At 34.8% G+C, this 23311-nt stretch overlaps 2 protein-coding genes and 2 pseudogenes across 4 annotated transcripts; 1 reads left to right on the forward strand and 3 right to left on the reverse strand.

Moving 5' to 3' along the window:
• Positions 1–8832: 8832 nt before the first annotated feature.
• Positions 8833–10660, reverse strand: LOC125594083 (annotated as a pseudogene).
• Positions 10661–13533: 2873 nt separating this feature from the next.
• On the reverse strand, positions 13534–15860 carry LOC125594082 (protein SOMBRERO-like). The gene is made up of 3 exons (XM_048770401.1): positions 15287–15860; positions 14376–14647; positions 13534–14251 (listed from the first exon to the last, which is right to left on the reverse strand). The coding sequence occupies exons 1-3, from the start codon at positions 15474–15476 to the stop codon at positions 13664–13666; spliced, it is 1050 nt and encodes a 349-aa protein (XP_048626358.1). The 5' UTR covers positions 15477–15860; the 3' UTR covers positions 13534–13663.
• A 3025-nt stretch (positions 15861–18885) lies between these two features.
• On the forward strand, positions 18886–20692 carry LOC125594081 (syntaxin-52). Of its 3 annotated transcripts, none has more exons than XM_048770399.1 (6): positions 18886–19076; positions 19321–19545; positions 19614–19819; positions 19895–19995; positions 20077–20121; positions 20373–20692. In XM_048770399.1, the coding sequence occupies exons 2-6, from the start codon at positions 19325–19327 to the stop codon at positions 20502–20504; spliced, it is 705 nt and encodes a 234-aa protein (XP_048626356.1). In that variant the 5' UTR covers positions 18886–19076; positions 19321–19324; the 3' UTR covers positions 20505–20692. The 3 variants fall into 3 exon arrangements, with proteins under 3 accessions (XP_048626356.1, XP_048626357.1, XP_048626355.1); XM_048770400.1 differs by having other exon boundaries at positions 18942–19206; XM_048770398.1 differs by having other exon boundaries at positions 18942–19102.
• Positions 20693–20742: 50 nt separating this feature from the next.
• Positions 20743–23278, reverse strand: LOC125594080 (annotated as a pseudogene).
• Between the last annotated feature and the right edge of the window lie 33 nt (positions 23279–23311).

A 23311-nucleotide genomic window follows, 5' to 3' on the forward strand; every position in this document is an offset into this window, starting at 1 on the left:
GATGTAAAGAGAGACGATCCAAGCTTAGACAGAGATGAAGTGGCTGAGGATATAAAATACAAGAGGAAGACACGTCGTATATATAAAGCGTGAAGCAGCGTGGAGAACACCCCAAGGCAATGGTTATATTACGACTTTGCCACTCTCTCTCTCTCTCTCTCTCCTTGTGTTTCACGGCCGTTCCGTGCGGACTCATAAGAGAATAGTATTTTAATTTTCGCAGTTAGGCCGAAATATATCAATGGGTCGAAATATTCTAACGGTTTTAATATATATTAATTGGCCCAGATATACTTTAGAGCATCTCGATTATATCTCAAGAGTTCAGCCCAAATTAAAAATAAACATTAAATATTTTTTTTTTATCACGCGAAGGATGAATTGCTTGTGTTGTGGCACCGACGTGTTAACATAATTCCTTGTTCGAGCATGTCTTACAAGAAAAACCACTTCATTGTTACTGGTTATGGGTTGATAAACCACTTTGTCCGCTCTGATAGGACGCTAATTTGGATTTAAACTCATTAAGTTCAGCTGCAAAAGTTAGTCAATCTTTAGATGTAAAGATCATTTTGACAAACTCTTGGGAATCAGTAACAAAATAATCATAGAACCGTTGATGGCGAGATAAGCATTCCAAAGCCCATACTAAACTCTTAAGTTCAGTATGTTGTGGAAAAATTAGCTTATGAAACCTTGGAGGCCGAGTAGATCTATTGATCCATCTTGAAGCTGTAAAATCCATCCTACTCCGCTCGTGGTTCCGTCATTCTTCCATGATCCACCCACGCGACAGGTAAATATGGGCATATCTAGGGGTTCTTTGGTACGAGCTATGTGGTACTACCATCTAGATCAGTTTTCTCGTTGGCCAGAAACCATGCATTACATTCCCGTAACCTAAATATGTTGTATCCACTGGTGAAAATTCCCGATCATTATAAAGTTTTTCATTTTGTGCTTTCCATATATACCAAATAAGCCACGGGAAAACTCTTGTTGATTCCTCCATATTTCCGCCAATAGTAGCCCTTGAGAAAAGGCAATTTATATTGGTGTAATAGATTTTATGAAGAAAAAATCATTGGGGCTTATGGAATCGTTGAGAGGACCCATCACTACAAAGCTGGAGGACATGTAAAAATCATATGCAAAGCTGGAGGACATGTAAAAATGATATGATTAATTGTTTCCTCCATGTGACCACATCTTGGGCAACTAGGATCGTTCCCAATATGTCTCTTATAGAGCCTTTCATTTACTGCTATTGCCTCCGATTAAATTTGCCATACAAAATGGCTAAAAATTTACAGGTTTTGATTTTTCAATTTTTTTTTCTTTCAGTGGGTTGAGCCAAGGCAGCTGATTCTGAAATTCGGTTTCACTATCTGGTTTTGATCTTGCAAGCATATAGCCTGACTTGTCTCATGCTATCCAATGCATATCTTTTGAATTAGAGCGGGAACTCCAACAAAATTTTGATGTTGCACTAAATATTTAAATATATGTATTCGAGTCATAGAAAACCCAATCCAAAAAATGCTCATTTAAATATTAAATATTTAATTATGGGTATCTGAAATTCATAGAAAACTCAATTCACAAGTTTTCGCATGACTTGAGATTTGAGATTTCAACATAATATTTACATTATATAATTTTTTTTAACAACTCCTTGTGAGATATTTTTAATAAGGCCATCAGTATTGGTAAGAGACTCTCCCAAAAATTTAAAACATATTTTAACATTCTTGAAATATTATCCACTCAAAAATTGACGCATGTATTCTAGGTCTCTGATAAAGAAACGCATATCTCTCTACGACGAATCGATCATTCACCTTTTTCTTCTAATTTTTACTATTTTTATTTTTGACTATTATGTTAATGTGAGAGACGTGCCATTGTGCATGTCCTAAAATTGCTCTTATAGTTATACTAGTAGAAGTTGGACACAACGATTTAAAGACTGGAAACAATTTATCGCATAGTCTCTAAACAACGGTCAGAAGCCTACAATCTTTTGCTTTACATAAAAGAACATATTATGAATTTTGTTTTCACAATAAGACACAGTCGACATGAGGGATACTTTTTGTGTGTGAAATGAGACGAAATTGCCTTTGAAGTAACTTAAAGACATGTATGAAAGTTAGAAACCAAATAGTGAGCAGTTAAAATGAAAATTATAGATTTGGTCATTTAAGTGATAGATCGTGGAGGTCGGGTAGCGAAAATTGATTCATAGTTTTTTGATCTTTAAACTCAACCATTATAATTTTTTTTTAAAAATCAAAGAATCCAACGGGTGTAACTTGTCATTATTTATTTTTATTCCCAACATACTTGCTTTATCATTGTTTAATAATTTCAATATATATATATACACACAAATATGAATACAAAATAAATCCTAATTCTTTTATCTATAGTTGATCAAATATATATATATATATATATATATTGATATTTTAAAATTGTAAGGAATTAAGATTTTGTGGTCAAATTGTTATGAATAATTTTTCATGTACAATATAATGTGTTATGCTATGTGCAATGCAGTAGTTGGATAAGTTTTTCAACAGCTTAATGACTACAATGATGATATTGAAAATGAATAAAAGAGGACGTGAATTAATATGAGTTGAATAAATTCAACCTGTTGAAAAAATAAGAAAATTTCACATTGAATTTTTTAACCAATCAGAAAAATTTAAGTGGTCTCCATGTAGTTCAAAGAGGTAAAGAGGATCGGATAGACTTTAATTTATCCTAAATCTTTCAAATAAATTATATTGTGATAGATATATTTTATAAAATTTAAAATTATATTAAAAATCATCATTTTCTTTACTCTACAAACAGAAGATTTGGTTCTTTTCTGTGAAATAGATTTTCTGAAACAAATTATAACTGATAATCATTATTGATATATTTTTATAAAAAAAATAATAAAATAATAAGATATAATGTTGAATTTTTTTAAGAAACCATTGTATGATATAAATATTGAATAAATATTGAATGATTATGTGGAAGAGAGAGAGAATATGATGTGGAAGTTTAAAAAGTAAAAGTTAGGATATTGGATAATTGAACCATTGGATAATAAACGAGTGTTGTTTGGGACATATAAGATAAGCACGAGAGTCTGTGGACAGAGAAGTTGTGGACAAATGACTTGAAAATAAATGTGTTGTGGACAGAGAAAATATAGACTGATGAGTTGAAAATATAATAACTGTGGACAGAGACTCTAAAATTTGGTTAAATAGTACTTTTATGTTGAAATCAAGAATCATTTTAGTTTATATGGTTAAAATTGTTACAATGGCTTATTTATCAAATTTAAATGTGGCTAATTATATTTAAATATTCGTTTATTGATCAAAAGACAAATAATTTGACTTATGGATAAATGAATTGTATTTATAGATAAATGTGGTTATGATATGCAAGTTATGGATGGAAAGACAGCGGACGGAAGAGCCACATACATCAAAATTATGGATGAACAAATTGTGGATAGACTAGTTGTGGACACACATATCTCTCACATAAATTTGATTGAACATCTTATATGTGTTTTTATTATTCTCCTTTTTTTTAGATTTAACTTAATCATGTCTCCACATTGAATTCATTAAGCCATTTGAAATTCAAATCAAAACTTTTTCAAAATCACTTTTTCAACAAACATTGATTGATTAATACATATTTGTATACCCAGAATCATGAGAAAATATCAAATTTCACTACAAAGAAGAACAACTAAACAGAAGAAAGAGAAGAAGAGATATATTTCTTTGATTTTGGCAGTTTCAACAACAAAAGTTGATAATAAACCCAGAAAAGATATGTTTCCAAAAAAAAAAACTCAGAAGCGATAACACAACATGCGTCACTACCATCAAAATCAAAACTTTTTTACAAATAAAATTAAAAATAATAAAATAACCGAAATTGACAAATAATAAGACTAATCGATGATATAAAGACCTTTTTCTCTCCCTTGATCAATACTATTAAAAGGGAAGGAGTCTAAAAAAATCTACCTATAAAAGTTATTTAGATCATTTCATTTAACTCATTATTTTTTGGTCTTATCTTAAATTTATACTAACAATATGTTACCATATAATTCTCTAACAATAATTTAGTCAATTCTTTTATTTATTTAAATTTCACTCCTAAATCTTAATCATTACTATTACTATATTTATCATTTAAATTTTTAATAGTAAAAGCATTGAAACTAATGTTTTATATTATCACTTTTATCATATAATATATGATTTAAAGCAAGATAAATTACAAGATATATATGTGTACATTCTAACTTCCTCTTTCGTTTATAATAAATTAATCATATCATATACTAAACTTTCAACCGTCTATAGTTTGATAATATTTTCATATTTAAAAATGATTTTTTTGAATATTCATGTCACCTTCACAAAAATGAAGAAATTCATTGGTTCAATTAAAGCTAACCTGACTTCACGATATCAGTATTGATTATTCAAGATTTTGAAAATTATTTGTTTTAAATATTATACTTTTATATACTTTTCACTTAAAACGAATCAATACTATTAAAAAGGAAAGAGTTTTAAAAAATCTAATATAAAAAAGTTGTTGGAGTTATGTATAATTATTTATTATTTTTCTGATAATACATTAGTCATTCTAAACATACAATATTTTAAATATTTTTAACAGATCTTAATATTATTTCTTATGATACCTTTACTCAGAAAAATATTTCATCAACCATGTTTTTGTACAATAACGTTAAAAATCTATATCAAAAGGTTGTTGGACCTGATATGGACGTAATAGGTCCACATCTCTTCGGGTATTTAAGATCCTAAAAGAATTTTGAAATATATGAAAAATCTGAAAAATATCCGAAACACGAAAAGTATTTGAAACTCCAAACAAATACCAAAAAAATTCAAATACCTAAAAATTTAAAATCTTATTCAAAATCTGACACGGTGAACTGAAAAATACCCAAAATTTTATCCAAATACCCACTTTTTCTTTTTAATTTGAAAAATTTACCTGAAATCAAAACTCTAATCGTAAACCAAAAACTTAAAAACAATATCCATAATACCGGAAACATATTCGGAATATCCAAATATACCTAATAAACACATATTTATGATCGGGTCTAGGGTAGGACTCGGACTCAAACAAAGACATGCGGGTCCAAAAAAACCCTAAAGGTTATCTTCTCTGGACCTGAACTAAACCTATAATTTTGGGTCGGTTCGGTTTGTTTTTTTTATCCGGATATAATTCTCATGTCGAAAAGAAACTTACGTAAAAGTGTACATATAAAATCTCAAATAAACTAATTTGTAGATTATATAGCTGTTAAAAATTATGTTTTTCGATATAATAAAACTTTGTATTATAATATAATCCAACAACTCCGCGCTTTTCAAACGCGGATCAAAATCTAGTTATTAATTTAAAATTGGAAAACTAAATCTAGAGATAAGAGATGAATTAGAAGAGAAGGCTCACCACTTAAAAGGATCTGAAATCAAGTTACAAAAAAACTCTCGGATGAGATTAGATTTGCGAACCTCCTTTTCTGTTTGAATTTGGATCATAGATTTCTAAAGTTGTGTTATTGCAAAATACTTTATTCATTTCTTAGATACTCATTTTAAGAGATGAAAGAAAGAAACATAAAAAAATGAGTATTATAATTATTCTCTTTAGAATCTTTAGTCTTTACACTTAGTCGAAGGTAAATTAGGTAAACACTCATAAAAGGTGTGTCACAAGCATAACATGCCTCATGTTGTAATTGAAAAAACAAAATGTGTCTTTCAATGCAAATTCCCAATAACTACTCTAGACAAGAGAGACACAATAATGAACAAATAGAGCTGTCAAATGGTCCGTCCATGGTCCAATTGGGCATGACCATTTGGACCATTTCAGTATTGGGCAGTAATTGGTGGTCCATATTGGACAATGGTCCAAACAAATGTCCAAGACCAATAGAGACCATGTCCAAATGGGCATGCCCATGGACATCCAATAATATTTATAATTATTTTTTAATTATTAGTTTAGATTTTATTTCTAAAATTTTGAAATTATGTTTACTTTCCAAAATTATAAAGTAATTTTTTTTTGTCAAAACTGTAAAGCTATGTTTTCCTCTCAAAATAGAAAAAAAATTCATTTTTCCTCAAAAACCGAGAAAACGCGTTTTTCCGTCAAAACCGAAAAAATTCATTTTCCCCCAAAAACCAAGAAATTACGTTTTTCCGCCAAAACCGAGAAATTGTGTTTTTCCGCCAAAATCGAGAAATTACGTTTTCCCGCCAAAACTGAGAAATTGCGTTTTTCCGCCAAAACCGAGAAATTACGTTTTTCCGCCAAAACCGAGAAATTACGTTTTCTGCCAAAACCGAGAAATTACATTTTCCCGCCAAAACTGAGAAATTGCGTTTTCCCGCCAAAACCGAGAAATTACGTTTTCCCGCCAAAACCGAGAAATTACATTTTCCCACCAAAACTGAGAAATTGCGTTTTCCGCCAAAAAATTACGTTTTCCCGCCAAAACTGAGAAATTGCATTTTCCCGCCAAAACTGAGAAATTGCGTTTTTTTCGCCAAAACCGAGAAATTACGTTTTCCCACCAAAACCGAGAATTTACATTTTCCGGCCAAAACCGAGAAATTATGTTTTTCCGCCAAAACTGAGAAATTGCGTTTTCCGCCAAAACCGAGAAATTACGTTTTCCCGCCAAAACTGAGAAATGGCATTTTCCCGCCAAAACTGAAAAATTGCGTTTTTCCGCCAAAACCGAGAAATTACGTTTTCCCACCAAAACCGAGAATTTACATTTTCCGGCCAAAACCGAGAAATTATATTTTTCCGCCAAAATCGAGAAATTGCGTTTTCCGCCAAAACCGACAAATTGAATTTTCCCGCCAAATTTATGAAATACATTTATTAAACTCATGAAATTATGTTTTAGTAAGCCCGTGGACACTCATTGTCCATTTGGTCTTCGCCCAATTGGACCATGTACCTAGGCCTGGGCAAAATAACCGGAACCGAAGAACCGAACCGAAACCGAACCGAAGTATCCGAAACCGGAACCGGACCAATACCTTCAAATACCCAAACGGTTCCTATATTTTTATATCCGAAATAACCGAACCGAACCGGAACCGAACCGAGAACCGAACGGGTACCCGAATATATAAAAATATTAATTATATATATATATATAACATAACTAAATATATATTTTTAATTTAAAATTCTATTAAAAGTATCTGAAAATAGTTGAAGATAACTAAATTATTATAAAGTATCCGAACTACCCGAAAGTATCTGAAACTATCCGGATAGTTTTATCCGAAATATCCAAAGTAATCCTAAATATCCTAAATTTTTATCTAAATTATCCTAATTATTTGATATTTTACCCTAAATAACTGATATTTTATCCAAATTATCCAAACTATCCGAACCCGAACCGAATCCAAATGAGAACCGAACTTTTTCCGGATATTTTCCGGTTCCTACATTTACTATCCGAACCGAACCGAACCCGAAACTATCCGACCCGAACCAAACCGAAAATATGTCAAGTACTAAATGAATACTTTAGCCCCTATCCGAACTACCCGAAACCCGAAATATCCGAACCGAACCGAACCGATATCCGAAATGCCCAGGTCTACATATACCAATTGGTCTTTTGTCCAGTTGGACCATTTATTAATTGGGCACGTCCATAGCCTGCCCAAAATGAATTAGACTGGACTAGCCCATGGTCAGCCCGCCCAGCTGACACCTCTATGAACAAAGGGAAACACCATTGACCACTAGTAACTCTACTTGAAAAAGAGCAAAAAACATCTAACTTACAAATAAGATCATTCTAAAAATAATCTAATATTTTTTTCATCCAATAATCTAAACTAAACGCCTAGACTGATTCTTTGGAATCTAGAACTTAGGTGTTGACGAAATATTAGTTTTATTATATATCTTATATTTATATTACTTTTTAAAAAAAAAAGTATTTCACTAAAAGTTAAACTAATAAAATATATTTTTTTAGAAAATAAACAGATATACTAAAAAGAATCAGAATCAGAGACACAAAAAATCATCACTTGTTTATAGATAAATTGATGGTGAATATAATATAATAAAATTAGTCATAATTCACTTTGACCTTATTTGATCTAACCAATTTAAACTGATTTAGAATAACTTAAATCCGTTAAAAAATAATTTAAACCAACTTAGACCGCTTAAATCAGATTTATTTAAAAGAAAGATCGGTTTGCTGCCTAGACCGATGCCTACACGCCCCATAAACGTCGCCTAAACGATTGTAGAACATTGATCTAAACCGTCCAACGAAAAACTTCTGGCCTCTCGAGGGAATAAAGAAGGCGAGATTATTGGAGAGAAGATCCCACATCAAATATATGAAAGGGATTGACTCAAGTCCCTTAGATATTACTCAAGTCCCTTTCATATATTCGATGTGGGATCTTCTCTCCAATACCCTCCCTCGAGATAATGGTGCATATAACCATTAATCTCGCAGAATCCATCATACCCCCTCCGAAATCATGCTTTTTATTTTCTAGCGATCTCGGTGGAACTGAGCCTTCTATGGGCCATCAGCTAATGGGATGATCGGGCCATTGTCCCGGCTGGATTAATGGGTCAGGGTATTGGACCCGCTCTGATACCATGATAAGTTTCTTGGGCTTCCAACTTAAAACTAATTGGCAATTAGTGGATTGACTCAAGTCTTTTAGATATTACTCAAGTCCCTTTCATATATTCGATGTGGGATCTTCTCTCCAATAGAGATGATGGTGAAATCCCAGGCATAGATTCTAACTCCTTTTGACACTCTTCAATATTGCAAGTTGGTATGAGCTTGATATCCACCGTCTTTAAGCAGATCGAGTTAGCCAGAATGTATGTCATTAGTTGTTTGTCATCTTCTTTTCCTCCATAATCTAGCCACTTAAAAGTCTCTAGCTGAGATGATAAGCATGGGGGAATAGTACTCGGCTGGTTCCACGAAGATGAAGATGGAGGACATCCCTGATAATATATATACCATTATATTTACGCATTAATATTTAAAAATGCATCAAAAATAGATGTGTATGTATTTTTAAGACACTTACAATGGTGAAGATAGTAAGAGCTTTCAGAATAGGAGAGTTTTGAAGCAAACAAATAAATGGTTCCAACCAATCTACTGGATCTTCTATGGTAAAGTATAATTCTATGAGCCGAGAGAACTTGATGGCGTTACTACACGCAACCTGCAATAAAACAAACGAGATTAGTTTGACTAAGCAAAGGAATAAATGAGATCTCATATGTAAACCCTACCATTGATTTGGAGAAATCCAAGTACAGACGTGTGGCAGAAGAAAGACATGTCAGAAACTTTTCATCGGGGTTAGGAACATATGGGATGTATACCCATCAAGGCAAAACATATTTTCTGTCAAACTACAATAGTCTGCCCTATTGTCAAATATACTTAATTGTGTTAGTGCAGGGCAATCTATCACCAACGACCTAATGTAATATTCCTCTTCCTCCTCCTCCTCTTTCACCTCTTCTTCATCGTGAAATCTAGTCTTGTAAGTTAATATTTTCAATGAAGGCACTTTCACGGTAAAGTTTGTTAAGCTGTCCTCATCACGTCGTGCAACCACCAGTTTGAAGAGAACAGGGGAACTTGATAAGGCCTAGCAAGAGAGTCTTCGTCTTTGTACTCCACGTCCAAAAGAGATAGATTCAAGAGAAATAGCATGGTAGCCGGGAAAGTAACGTCTACGAGAATCTGGTTCGATAGAGTTAACGAAACGACCGTGTCGCATGTGTAAAGGCTCTTAGAGAAGCTTGTGGGCTCTCATGACGTTCAAAGAAGCTTGAGATCTAACTCTCTCACACCGTGTTTAACTGCCTTGTCAACCCACTTTCCGACATCTACGTCAGCATGAGACGTTGGACCCAGTTCGACAACAAGACTCACTAGTTTTGGTGCCTTATGGAGTTGCAGTGACTTTTCAATAAACCACCCAAAGCTCTCGCTGCCTTGGTCGTCTTTGAAGTCGAGTTTTTCAAGCATCTTCCAGACATATGACGCCATCGTTTGGACAAGATCTCAGTGGTTACTGCGTTTTTAGTCGGGACGTGGAGTAAGATCTGCAATAGCAAATCGTCCGGCAAATCACATATTCTTTGACAACATGGATCATCAGCTTTAGTTGAAACTAGAGATTTCGCTTTTGACTCGATCGCACTCATCTTTTCTTGCTCCAACTTCTTCTTGAAGTCAACAAGGTCTTCTTCAGAGTTCATTATCATAGTATATTAGTATCTAATTTGTTAACCCACTCGTATTTATTTATAGCTCAAAATATTGAACATAGCCTCCTTATATATTTTGATAACCGACCCGTATATATGGTGTAATTAAAAATCTATTAGGATAACTATATCTCTTTATCTAATATTTCCATATTTTATAATGTCCTTATGACAATAGGATTAGGATCGATGTCCTTCCGACATTAGAACTAGGAATCAGTTTGGCCTTATGTATATTTTAATCACATGGAAGGAAGGTGTGTCGAACAAAAAAAGAGGTGGGTTGGGGATAAGATCTTTGAAGGAGATGAATATTGTATGTGTTCTGAAGCTACTCTGGAGAATCCTTTCTGCAAATTCTTTATGGGTCAGTTGGGTTAAGCTATATCTCATTCGGAAAAACTCAATATGGTCGGTAAAAGATACTTCACAGCTGGGATCTTGGATGTGGAGAAAAATACTGAAGTATCGGGAGCTGGCTAAAAAACTTTATAAGGTGGAGATTAGGAATGGTAAGAAAGCTTCATTCTGGTATGATAAATGGTCATCTCTTGACTGTTTAAAGGAGTTATTGGGGAATGGAGGATGTATGGGAATGGGTATAACAATGAATGCTAAGGTTGAGGATTGTATTCACCACAGAAGGAAGAACCATCGGGTTGTGATTCTTAATAGGATTGAGGTGGAGATCGAGAAGTTTAAAGAGAATAGGAATGTTGAAGAGGATGATATATATCTATGGAGGAGTGGAAATGACAAATACAGAAGGAAGTTCTTAACAACAGAAACTTGGCAGGTTATCCGAAAAAAACACCAAGTATATGATTGGCATAAGGCTATCTGGTTTAAAAATGCGACGCCTAAATATGCTTTTGTGACCTGGGTTGCTATGAGAGACAGGCTTTCAACCGGGAGTAGAATGGTGCAATGGAATGCAAACGTTGACGCCTCTTGTATCTTATGTCAAACTCCTATGGAGACAGTTGGTCATCTTTTCTTTGAGTGTCCATTCTCTGAGCAGATATGGAGGAATCTGGCGAGAGGTGTAATGAGGGAGAGATACACATCAAACTGGTCTGAGATAGTAAGGGTCTTAATGGATGAGAAGCAAGATAAGCTTCAACTCTTCACTATCAGATATCTATTCCTATCGGTTCATGGAATTTGGAGGGAAAGAAACAGAAGAAGACATGGTGAGAAAGCCTCCCCCCCCCCCCCCCCCCGAACTCTTAACTAAATTGTTTGAGAAGACTATGCGAAACAGATTTTCAATAGCTCAGAGGAGGAAGGATAAGAAGCTTGAGGGTGGGCTTCAATTCTGGTTCTCAAACAGATAGAATGATTGTAAAGAGTAGATGTTCTTGAGTTTTATGCTTAAAAGGGAGTAGCAAAGTACAAAAAAACATAGTTGTAAATGGTGTTTTCTTTTTTGAATTCAATTTAACATTAAATTCAAAAAAAAAATGGAGTGGTTAATCCCTGGCTTAACCATCTGAAGCATTTGGATTGGGAGGTCGAAAACTAGCACTCATGCTCCCTGCTGGAAAAGCTATTGATGTCTAGGTTTATCTATCACTACAACACAATCCTCCGAGTTGGTCTACTTTGAAATACATGTACACCGAATCTGACATACTAACAAAACAGAACCACCAGTAAACTACTTGAGAGACAGACACAATCGAATCACTAGATCATAATGAAAAAGAACATTTATTTAAAGAAATTGACTTTTAATTCCTTGAAAAAAAAAATCCTTGAATATACTTCAACTTTTAACAAAATCTCTTGACTCCTTTCTCTTTTTCATTCTTAAGTATTTTTTTTGAGTGGTTTTACAAAAAAAAATTAATAAATATAAAGCAACTTGGAGTTTGTTGAAGTAATTATAAATATCAGAAAATAACATAACCTTTGACAAATCTCTTATCTAAACTATTAAGACAGATAAGGCAGAAGTACAAACAGTAATTACCCCTTAGAGTTGCACAAAAATTACATCTCTATGCCACTGTCATCAAATTCTGTCATTTTACTTCTTTTTTTTTCTGAAATATTTTTGCTTTTTCGTCTTTCTTACCCACCCATAACATTGTTTTGGACTTACAAATTGTTAATTGCCCAGATCAATGCTAAATTTAGAATTTTATCAACCGAACAAAAAAAAATCAATAACCAAATGTTTCAAAATCTGTTAACCCGTTGCAAACCAATCGATTGAACATATATTTACAAAATATCTTTCATATCAAAACGTATCTACACCATTATATTCACATTTTCTATTACATATGCATGATATAAACAGACAATAATATTCTTTATGATTATGCATACCAACATTTAGTATATTAATTTTATAATAAAGGTACGGTTTGATTGTTTTATGGTTTAGATTTTGGTTCCCAAAGTCAAATATTTTTTATTGTTTATCAATTTTGTATATTTTGTATATGCGTATAATATGCTCCTTAAATATCATATTCGTTAAGATTTTGCATATAAAATCGTAGCTAATTAAACTTATTTCCTTCCATATGAGAAAATATTTTAAAAACGACTCATAAATTTACGATTATTAAAAAACAAATCAACAAAGAATATTGTTTTCTAATTGTACGTAGTCGGCATTTAAAAAAGGATCAAATAACTAACGTAATCACGTAATTATCTTTCAAAAAACTTGCCAACCAAGTAATGCTTATCTCTAAAGATCACACAAATTTTTATAGTATAATTTAATAAAACACACCCAATCTAAACAAAATACTCCAATATTTTACACTTAATTGTTTAATTTACCAAGTAAAATTAAAAAAAGTACAATTGAAAATAAATACAACTAATAGTTTAAAATTCGACACCAAGCAAAATGAACAAGATACACTATATATCAGAACTCAATAACCTATGAAACATTAACTTACAAGTCTACAACTAACAAAAATATATAATTATGCAAAATATACACCCGTGCGGGCGCACGGGTCAAAACCTAGTTTTTTATTTCATTCTAAAGTAATTTTCTTGAGTGGTTTTACAAAAAAAAAAAAAACTAAAGCAACAAAGAATTTATACGTAATGATGGTTAAGTAATTATAAATATCAGAAAACAACATAGAATTCTTCAGCAAACAACATAGCATTATAAAATAACATCGTTCAGCAACAGAAACATGACAAGTTCCACAGCTTAAAGAAGAGAGTAAAGTTGAAAAGCATGAGACTGATCAAATCAAAACCAAATTTGATTGGACTACTTTGGGAACTTGAGAAGATTAGCATCGTTTCCTAGATAGTGAAACGGGAACCTTTGATTATCTGGAGAGGATGAAGTAACAGCATGGTCGTTATTACCGTTGTTACTCGAGTCACCAAAGCATTTTGCTTGATGGTTCTGAACTTGCTGATTCATGTTGGTCGTAGTGAGAAGCTTGTCCAGAAACGACCAGTCTCCACCATAGTTGTTGTTAGAAGTCAGCCTCAGTAGATTCTGTGAGCATTCAATATCTGTTGTGTTGATTGACGACACAAACGGCTGGGACGAGTCAGGGCTAAAGAGCTGAGGGAGATGCATTGACCCGTGGCTTAAAGTGTTTGCAAACTCATGTACTGGCCTGTGGATCTGTCTTCCCATGTGATGATGATTCAGAGTATGTGGGACGAAAGAAGAATGATTGTTTGATTTGGATTCAGTGCGATGCTGATGAGGATGATGTTGATCATGATCATTGTCGGTGCTTATGTATTGGTGATGATGATTCTGATCTTGATCTTGTTCTTGGTGAAATCCTCTGAAATGGTTCTTCTTCTTGAACACTCTGCATACAACCCACCCATCTTCCTACAAGTTACACATAACTAGTTCACATTATGCAAGATAAGATCTCTATATTTATAAAATGTAATATGATATCTAAACCATATTTTCATGAAATTATAGAGTTTATTTAAATGTACTATTGTACCTGGATCTCATTTTCGTTATCGTCTAGACGATATTCATGCATGATCCATTCGGTTTTATGCCCATGAGGAGCACGACCAGTATAGAAGACAAGAGTCTTACGAAGTCCAATCTTCTTGGAGCTGTTTAGATGTATTGATTTGTCTCTACCAGTAGCCTTCCAGAATCCGGCTGCAGTGGCCCGGTTCGTTCGGGTCCCAGTCGGATATTTCTTGTCCTTGTGGCTAAAGAAGTACCACTCGTTTTGAGGACCCGACCCAATTCTACTTTTCTCTACATACATACAAAAAATATTTTTTTGTAAAATGTAAGAAAAATTAACTCAATAATTAATTTTATACAAATATATATGGCATATGTGGAAGGGTTTGTTATATGTCTGCATGTGAAAGAAACCATTGACTTATTTTGAGGGTATAATACCTAATAATATTATGTCAATACTTCAAGTCATATACTACAAGATATTATCTGAAAGACATGAGTGAATAGACAACTTTGTCTCTTTCTTGATGTATATGTAATACGTACACGCGGTGGATCAATAAAAACTGGAAAATAATTTGAAGTGATAAAACTTATAAGACATGATATAAGAGTGGATATACATGTCTCCATGGAGACGTAGACAAAACCCTAGACAATATTACCCAATCTATGCATTTTTGTATCTTTGACATCTAACTTGTAGTTTTATGCAGAGACAACAACATATATAATTCATGTATTTTATCTATCTTATCTCTCTGATCTACATATAATTATTTAGATATATGATGTTTATTGTGATATTCTATGTATAATACTGATCAATAAATAAGTACATAATAATCCAGCATTAAGTGCGTGGATCATTAGGTGGTGGTACATTTAAGGACTAAAAGAGTTAACAATAAGGGGATTAAGTCTTACCTTTAAGGTCCCAAGGTTCAAGCTTGTTGAGATCAACTTCTCGAATAACATCCAAATCAATTGGCTCATAAGAAACCTTCTTCTTGAGGTAATAATATAGAAGCTCCTCTTCCGTTGGATGAAACCGGAAACCTGGAGGAACCGAAAGCTGTCCTCCTCCAGCTACCGTGGAAGATGAGCCTATCTCCATTATATGTACTCTTCTTTAAGCAAATCAAATATACTTTCTTTTTTCTTCTTTGCCCTAATCATTTTCATTTAATTAATAACACAAATTAAGTCAAAGTAACGGAAAATAAATCATGACCAACGAATGGGTTGTCACCATGAAAGAATCCAAAATATAGGTATAATGAATTTGTTCTTAGATCTAAAAAAAAACCCTAGTTCAACATGCATGCACATATTTACACTAACATAAGCTGGATCTTTCTTACATAGGTATACACAGAAAGATCTTGAATATCCCAAAAGAAACATGAATTGAGTTGTTGAAAACCGAACAGTCTCTTCTTAAAAGAGCTTGATTAGACTTAATCATGTTCTTGAGGAAACAAAGAGAAGAAATGAAATTAGAGATTCTTGAAGTGAAAAGTACACATATATGTGTGAGTGAGTACGAGTATATATATATATATGTATTGCAAATGACGATGATGACAACAATGAAAGATATATGATATGGAAAAGGAAAGAAAACAAACCTTGGAGGCCGGAAAGTATTGCTTCTGTTAGAGGCAAGAGGTAGAAGACAATGAAAGTGAGAAGGCAAAGAAGCAAGCAAATATGAATTTCTACAAAACTGAAGATATCTTAGCTTAAACCGCACGATGTTTAGGTTTTTATCTCTCTCTTTCTTCTTCTATGAGATAGAAAGAGATGAAAGAGAAAGAGATACTTAAGTTTCTATGGATTAGTGCCACTATTATTTGTATTCAATTTGATAAACCAAAGCTGGTCACAGAAATATATGAGCATTACTTTATTGTATCTGCATTCCCATTTAAACTTTTTCTTAATATATATTTATAACTTTATATGGTGTTATAAATACATAAACTAAAAATAAATATCATCTTTAGAATAGGCAGTTGCTTGTTCTGATTTTTTGTGGTATTTATATGTTTTACTTTTTAATAAGTTAAAACCGTATTATATGTTGCATATCAATTTCCATTGTTACTCAATTAACTTCAAACATTTCTAATGTGCATGATGTTCTTCAGCAATTAATTTAGCTTTAACCACCATGGATTACAGCTGTTCTGTTTTAAGACTGCCTAATTTGCTTTGAAAATAAGTAGGATTCGAGTAAACAATACCGAATACTATTAAAATACACAGTAATATTATAATAGAATATCTGATTTATGTATCCCAATGACAAAACAAAACAAGAATTGAAGCTTCTATACCCTCAAATTGCAGTCAAATGTTGGGAAGAAAATTGAGGTATCGTAGCTTGAATCATGCTTCCATCTACTTTTTAATGCATGAATTTCAGTGCAGTTTCATTAAATTTAGCTACAAATAAAACTTTATTTAACCAAGTCTTAGTGCTATTTGTTTTTAGAATAGTACAACTGACATAAAAATTAGCTCAAATATGTTCCCTGATTACTAAATTAATTAACCTGAGAGATAAAATGAGAGCATTACTATATGAGTGTACAATATGGAGCATTTTCTACTCATGTTTTAGTTATTTCTTAGCATTTTTGGCACACTAGTTTCTTATATATACATACATATTTTGTTACTTATATTGGTTCAGAGATGGAATATTGTAAACACTCATTTTTTTTTTTGATAATCCAGGTATCCGGATCTCTCATTTAGTCCGACTATCCCACCGCGTCCAACCGGAACTGGCCAGTAAACACTCATTTTATATACACACAAAAGCTTATAAAGTTCCAAAAATAGAAGAATTCACCTTTTTATCTGACTCTGCATATCCATCAAAGAATCATGTAAATATATGTATGGTAAAACAAGTTATGGCCCGTATATATATAGTACATTGTGATTGTGAATATGATTTCCTGATAAAGAAACCATCAATGTTAAAGAAAGGAAAGTCAATACACAAAACAAATAGATATGTAGAGTTTTGAGTCTTTGACAAAAAGTAATAATTGGAACAGAAAAGAAAAGAAAAATAACAGAGGAGACCACACGTAGGAGAGAAGAGGCAAAATCCTAAAAGGCCGTGGAGCGACGCACGTGAGGGTCCAACACCAAATCCTCACTTCAAGGTTTCTCGTTTGACTTAACCCTCTAGTCTTGAGATTCGTGCCAAAATTTGATCCTTTTCTCTTCATCTTCTTTTACGAAATAATATGAAAATATTTCCCTTTTTTTTGGTAAAATGTTAAATAAAACAGATTGTGAAAAATATTTCCTTTGTTTCATTATTATAACTAGTTTTAGACAAATTTTTTTTATCTCAAAACATAAATAGTTTTTATATTTTAATGCCCTTTTTACTTAATGAATATTATATGACCAATTAAATAATGTTAGTTTTTTTATAATTGGTTGAATTTATTGATTAACTGTTATTTTTTAATAAACTAATAACTTTTTTAATGTTACTATTTTTAGGTTAAACTAATTACATTCTGAAATAGATGGAGTATACGAAAGTACAATACTATGGTAACTTTAAATTCCTAAATTCCATGTAACATAAATCAGTTGCAAAAAAAAAAAAAATTCCATGTAACATAACACGAAACACGTAAAAACATTGGATTCTCGCGGTAAATCATCTCTTTGTAACAATTTATGAAACTTACAAAGTTTTTGTTGCCCAATATTAATTTATAATTATTTTATTGAGATGTGCCGTTGCCTTTACGAAGACGGCATGCATTAAACCCGTATTAATGAAGGGTTTAAACATGTTCTGAAAAAAACTTATATTGATAGTTTATACTTTAATACTATCCATTATGGCTAAGTGTTACGTATTTATTAGAAAAGTGAATACGCTCCAGTTAGCTACTATATATATACACACACCACACACATAGTGTGTGTGTGTTGTACTTGTTCACAGTCTCATTTTCAGGTGGATTACTGGATCATCTAGCTAGTTATATATTGATTGTAGTTTATTACAAGGAGGAAATTAATAACTATGTTTTCGAAAATTATATCTAACAGAATTATAAAAGTTATGCTATCAAGATAATCTACATGTAAAAAAAAAGAAAAGTAGAATAGTTTCACCAGCCATACAAGTGTTCATTATTGGTGGCTTAGTTTGAGGTATTGAAGATGAGTAACAAAACACCAAGCAAGCTGGAGCCGCCTTCTTTCTGTCTGTCATAAGTGAGCATCGGCTTGTTAGAAATAGAATGGTCGTCACTGAGTGGATATTAAATGGGCCTTTAAGTATACGCTTTTGACATTCGGCTCATTAAATACAAAAAGCCCACCACCTGGTTGATTTTTAATTATTGACTAGGCCTCGTCCTCGTGTTATCATGTATTTATACTTTGCAGCCCCTAGATGACTTTTTAATTTATTCTCTTAGCCCTTTACTTTTATTAATTAGTATGAAGCCCAACTTTTTTTTGACAACGATTGGTTTCATACCGTACGGTAACAAATAAAAGTCTTTATCTCTCTCTCCCTCCTTCCTTTGCGTTACAGATTTGACTAATCATCTCCCTGGTGGTTCCACGCCGGAGCTCCAAAGGCAGCACGACGATCATCAAGTCTCGATCTTTCAGACCACCTTCGACAATCAATAAAGGGTTTGATCGCTGTACGCAAGGAGTAAGCTTTTCGATTCTTATCACGATGTAATCTACGTCGGATAATCCTTCCTGTTTATGAGTTTCTAGATAAAAGTTTCCAAATTTAGAAAGCCTTGTGGTGAAAAGCACATAGATTTTTGTTAATGTAGGTAAGATATTATTGCTCTTTACAAACTAGTTTTTTACCCTCTTGGAGCTTACTTGTGAGCATCTTAATATCATCATAGTTTAATTGGGTGGGTGGGAACTTGTTTGTATGCAAGGTCAATGGCGTCTTCTTCTTCTGATACATGGATGAGAGAGTACAACGAGGCTTTAAAACTCTCTGAGGATATAAACGGCATGATGTCCGAAAGAAACTCCTCTGGTTTAACCGGACCTGATGCTCAACGCCGTGCTTCAGCTATACGAAGGAAGATCACCATTTTGGGGACTCGATTAGACAGTCTTCAATCCCTTCTCGTTAAAGTTCCTGGGAAGCAACATGTGTAAGCTGTTTTCAGTTAGACTACATTTAGTTTCTTGTTGGGTCTTCTTAACCGAATGTGAAAGGCAGGTCAGAGAAAGAGATGAATCGTCGTAAGGATATGGTTGGGAACTTGAGATCAAAGGCGAATCAGGTGGCGTCTGCTTTGAACATGTCGAACTTTGCTAATAGAGACAGCTTGCTTGGGCCAGATACAAAGCCTGATGATGCAATCAACAGAGTCTCTGGCATGGATAACCAAGGCATTGTTGGATTCCAACGACAAATTATGAGAGGTAAGCTCTGTTAATTTCACATTTATGCTAGGACCATATTGATGATATTGGCTTCTGTATCTATTCCATGAGTAGAACAAGACGAAGGGCTGGAGAAGTTGGAGGAAACTGTCATGAGTACCAAACACATTGCTCTCGCTGTCAACGAGGAGCTCACTCTACAGACAAGGCTTATCGTATGTATCTTCTGCTGTGTTGTTTCATTGTTTTGCTGCTGCATTTCCTTGATTATTTTTTTGTTGTTTTCCTGCATGCAGGATGACTTAGACTACCATGTGGATGTTACGGACTCTCGCTTAAGGGTAATTACATTCTTTGAATAAACTTAACTTAGTTAGCCCATTGATAACAAGGACTTCAAGTTGTGGTCTGTGGCATTAAATGGCAAGAGCTACCTAATAATAAGCGTAGTGACTGACCACACACGGTTCTATTATGTCCAATGTAGTTACTTTCATAATCTTAAAAAGCAAGGTCTATAGTGTATACTTTTTTTTATGGAGTCACATTTGGACTTAATGTGGCCTGATTGTGTGTTTCTTAATAATGACAGCGTGTGCAGAAGAGCCTTGCAGTGATGAACAAGAATATGAAAGGAGGTTGCTCGTGCATGTCCATGCTCTTGTCAGTGCTTGGAATCGTCGGTCTTGCTCTTGTCATTTGGCTGCTGGTTAAGTACCTGTAATGCCCACTAATATGATGAATCAAATTCTATCTTGGTCTTTCAGCCTCTCGTCTATGCGTATGGTTATATTGTCTTATGTGTACATCGCTGCGTGCAAGAACCCTTCAAAAAGTATATAATCAAAGTTGTATTTTGTGTTGTATTATATGACTCCTACTTGGTTCACGAAAAGACTGTATCACAACCTCTTTGATCTCGTGTGGATTATATACTTTGTTTTTGCTTTGCACAAGACATATACAAAGAGAAAGAATGACACTATATATTACTATAACGTGAAGCAATTCTGTGGTTTGCGAGAGTGTCTCGCCTTTAATATACAATTTACCATTTCATTCAAGAAAATAAAAGAGGACCTATGGGACTGGTGAAGGAGATGGTGTTGTGGCTCGAAGCAGTTGTTGCAGAAACCTAGCTGCTAGACGTTGCCCTACACCTCCTGCAACACGTCCTCCAAGTCTCCTTGCTTCTGGTTGTTGCAACACCTGATTAACAACAACAACAAACCAGGAGTAGTACTTTAGCCCATGAATCAATCAAGTACATCATTATTAGGTTAGTGCACAATGTCAATGAAGAGATTTATTACCTGTGCTATTGGCTGCAAAATAGCTGGGTCAAAGCTTTCTGAAGACTGCAGAAGGCTCCAGATTCTTGAGACCTGGTCCCGAAGCTCAAGCGTGCTTTCGAGTTCTGTGGGATTCATTGTCAGAGGGCCACCATTCCCATTTCCATTGAAGACGAGAGATCTCATAAACTCAGGCATTGAATTGTACGTATCAACAACACTCCCCAGAGCAAACGCTTCACTGACTCTCACAGCTTCTTTAATCACCAACAGTCGAAGCTCTTCTCCGTTTGGATCCAGCAGCAGCTTCAACACAGGCTGCAAAGCATCTTTTGATGAGAAATCTCTATCTTTACTCCCCTGTTGCAGAAGGTTCTCGAGCCTGCCCCACCTAAACTTCCCATCTTTGAACAGAAGCTCGATAAGTGCGTCTCTCAGATACGGGTTCTGATCAGTGAGAAGCCTCTTGGCAAAATAAGGGTACGATGCAGCCAACACTTTGAAATCAGGATCTGCGTAAAGTGCCAAACCTTCAAGCACGGTAAGCGACCTCAGAATCAAAGCGTAGTAAGCCGGAACGTCAAATGGATACTGATAGAAGACGGCACCTAAACCATCAACCAGCGTTTTGAAGTTGAGCTCGCTGACTGTGTAGTTAAGCGCATCGTCAAAGAAGTCTCTGAGAGCTGGTATGATGGGAGTAACGTCTACATCAGGCGACAAGAACTTCAACGCATAGTAATCTCGAGCCATGGCTTCATAGTCTCTGTTGACCAAATGTACAACATGGCCTATAATAGCAAACCTAGCTTCCTCCGGTGTCTCACTCATCATGCCAAAGTCAAGAAAGGCGAGTTTGCCATCAGGTGTTGCCAAGAGGTTACCAGGATGAGGGTCAGCATGGAAGAAACCATACTCCAAGAGCTGCCTTAAGCTACACTGGATTCCCGTATTCACAAGATCCAGAACCTTCAAGCCTTGGCTCTCGATGGCAACTTGCTCGTTCAGCTTAGTTCCCTCCACCCATTCCATTGTCAGCACCTTGCGGCTCGTGTAGTCCCAGAAGATATCAGGCACAAGAACATCAGCTTTATCAGCATAGAGCTTCTTAAACCTCCTAGCGTTTTGCGCCTCCTGGACGTAGTTCAGCTCCTGGTAAACTCTGCAGGCGAACTCGTCGATAAGGGCGAGGACGTCGGTGGTGATGAAGTCTACATACTTGTTAATGAGTTTCCCAACTCCTCTGATGAGGTAGAAGTCAAGACCAATGGCTTCTTCGATCCCAGGGCGTTGGACTTTGACAGCAACAACCTGACCCGAGTACCTCAGGTGGGCTTTGTAAACCTGACCTAAACTAGCTGCTGCGATTGGGTCAGGGGATATAGACGAGAAAATGGATTCTAGAGACAGATCCAGCTCCCTCTCGATGCAAGCAAAGGCCTCTGCGTCAGGGAAGGTTGGCAAAGCATCCTACTTAGCCACTCAAAACAGATAGAAACAATGTTAGAGAAATGTTGTCAATATCTAAGCTGAGTGAGTAAATCAAAAAGAGACGTGAACCTGAAGCTCAGCAAGCTCTTCGAGGTAATCAGGTGGACAGAGGTCGGGTCGGGTGGATAAACCTTGACCCAACTTAACAAAAGTAGGGCCCAGACGAGTGAATATCCTTCGTAGCTCACCAGCTCTCTTCTTCATATTCTCCTCTAGCTTCCCTCGCCTCTGATCAATCCCCAACTTCAGCGCGAAGCCACCCAAAGCTGTCAATATCTCCACGCTTCTCCGCAAAGCCTGATGGCAATAATCTCTATCTCAGTTCAAAGTTCAAAACTTTACAAAGGATTCAAAGTTAAAGGAGGTATAACCTTGAGAGGCTGAGAGCCGTGTTTCCTGGCGATGAGCTCCGGGGAATAGACAGAGGCGTCAACGGCACGACCCAGAGCTCGGGCCTCCGCTTGAAGATCATCCGCGAGGTCAGCACGTTTGTATTGTACAACAGGCGCAGGAGACGGTCTCGAGGAGGAGGGAGGACTTGGCGTTACTACTACCATCTTCCCTGGGACGAGCTTGAACGAGAGCTGCACGAGCTAATCTCTTCCGGTTTGAAAGAAAAACTTAGACTTTGCAACGTGTCTTCTTGAATTGCGGAAGGAACCCATCACCGACTAGAGTTAAAACCAAGAGACTGGCCAACCACAAGACTCGTCATCGTGTAAAACCAGAGAGAGAGAGAAGAAAGAAT

This window comes from Brassica napus, assembly GCF_020379485.1.
Source record: "Brassica napus cultivar Da-Ae chromosome A2 unlocalized genomic scaffold, Da-Ae chrA02_Random_5, whole genome shotgun sequence".
In the NCBI taxonomy this organism is placed as follows: domain Eukaryota; kingdom Viridiplantae; phylum Streptophyta; class Magnoliopsida; order Brassicales; family Brassicaceae; genus Brassica; species Brassica napus.

What these genes read in the sequence shown, in the direction of transcription:
- LOC125594082 (XM_048770401.1), bottom strand. Translation starts at nt 15,476, where the DNA reads ATGGAGATAGGCTCATCTTCCACGGTAGCTGGAGGAGGACAGCTTTCG. An exon ending in TGAACCTTGGGACCTTAAAG is followed by an intron (nt 14,648 to 15,286) that starts GTAAGACTTAAT and finishes GTATGTATGTAG; the next exon opens with AGAAAAGTAGAATTGGGTCG. An exon ending in ATAACGAAAATGAGATCCAG is followed by an intron (nt 14,252 to 14,375) that starts GTACAATAGTAC and finishes TGTAACTTGTAG; the next exon opens with GAAGATGGGTGGGTTGTATG.
- LOC125594081 (XM_048770398.1), top strand. An exon ending in GTTCCTGGGAAGCAACATGT is followed by an intron (nt 19,546 to 19,613) that starts GTAAGCTGTTTT and finishes TGTGAAAGGCAG; the next exon opens with GTCAGAGAAAGAGATGAATC. An exon ending in CTCTACAGACAAGGCTTATC is followed by an intron (nt 19,996 to 20,076) that starts GTATGTATCTTC and finishes TCCTGCATGCAG; the next exon opens with GATGACTTAGACTACCATGT.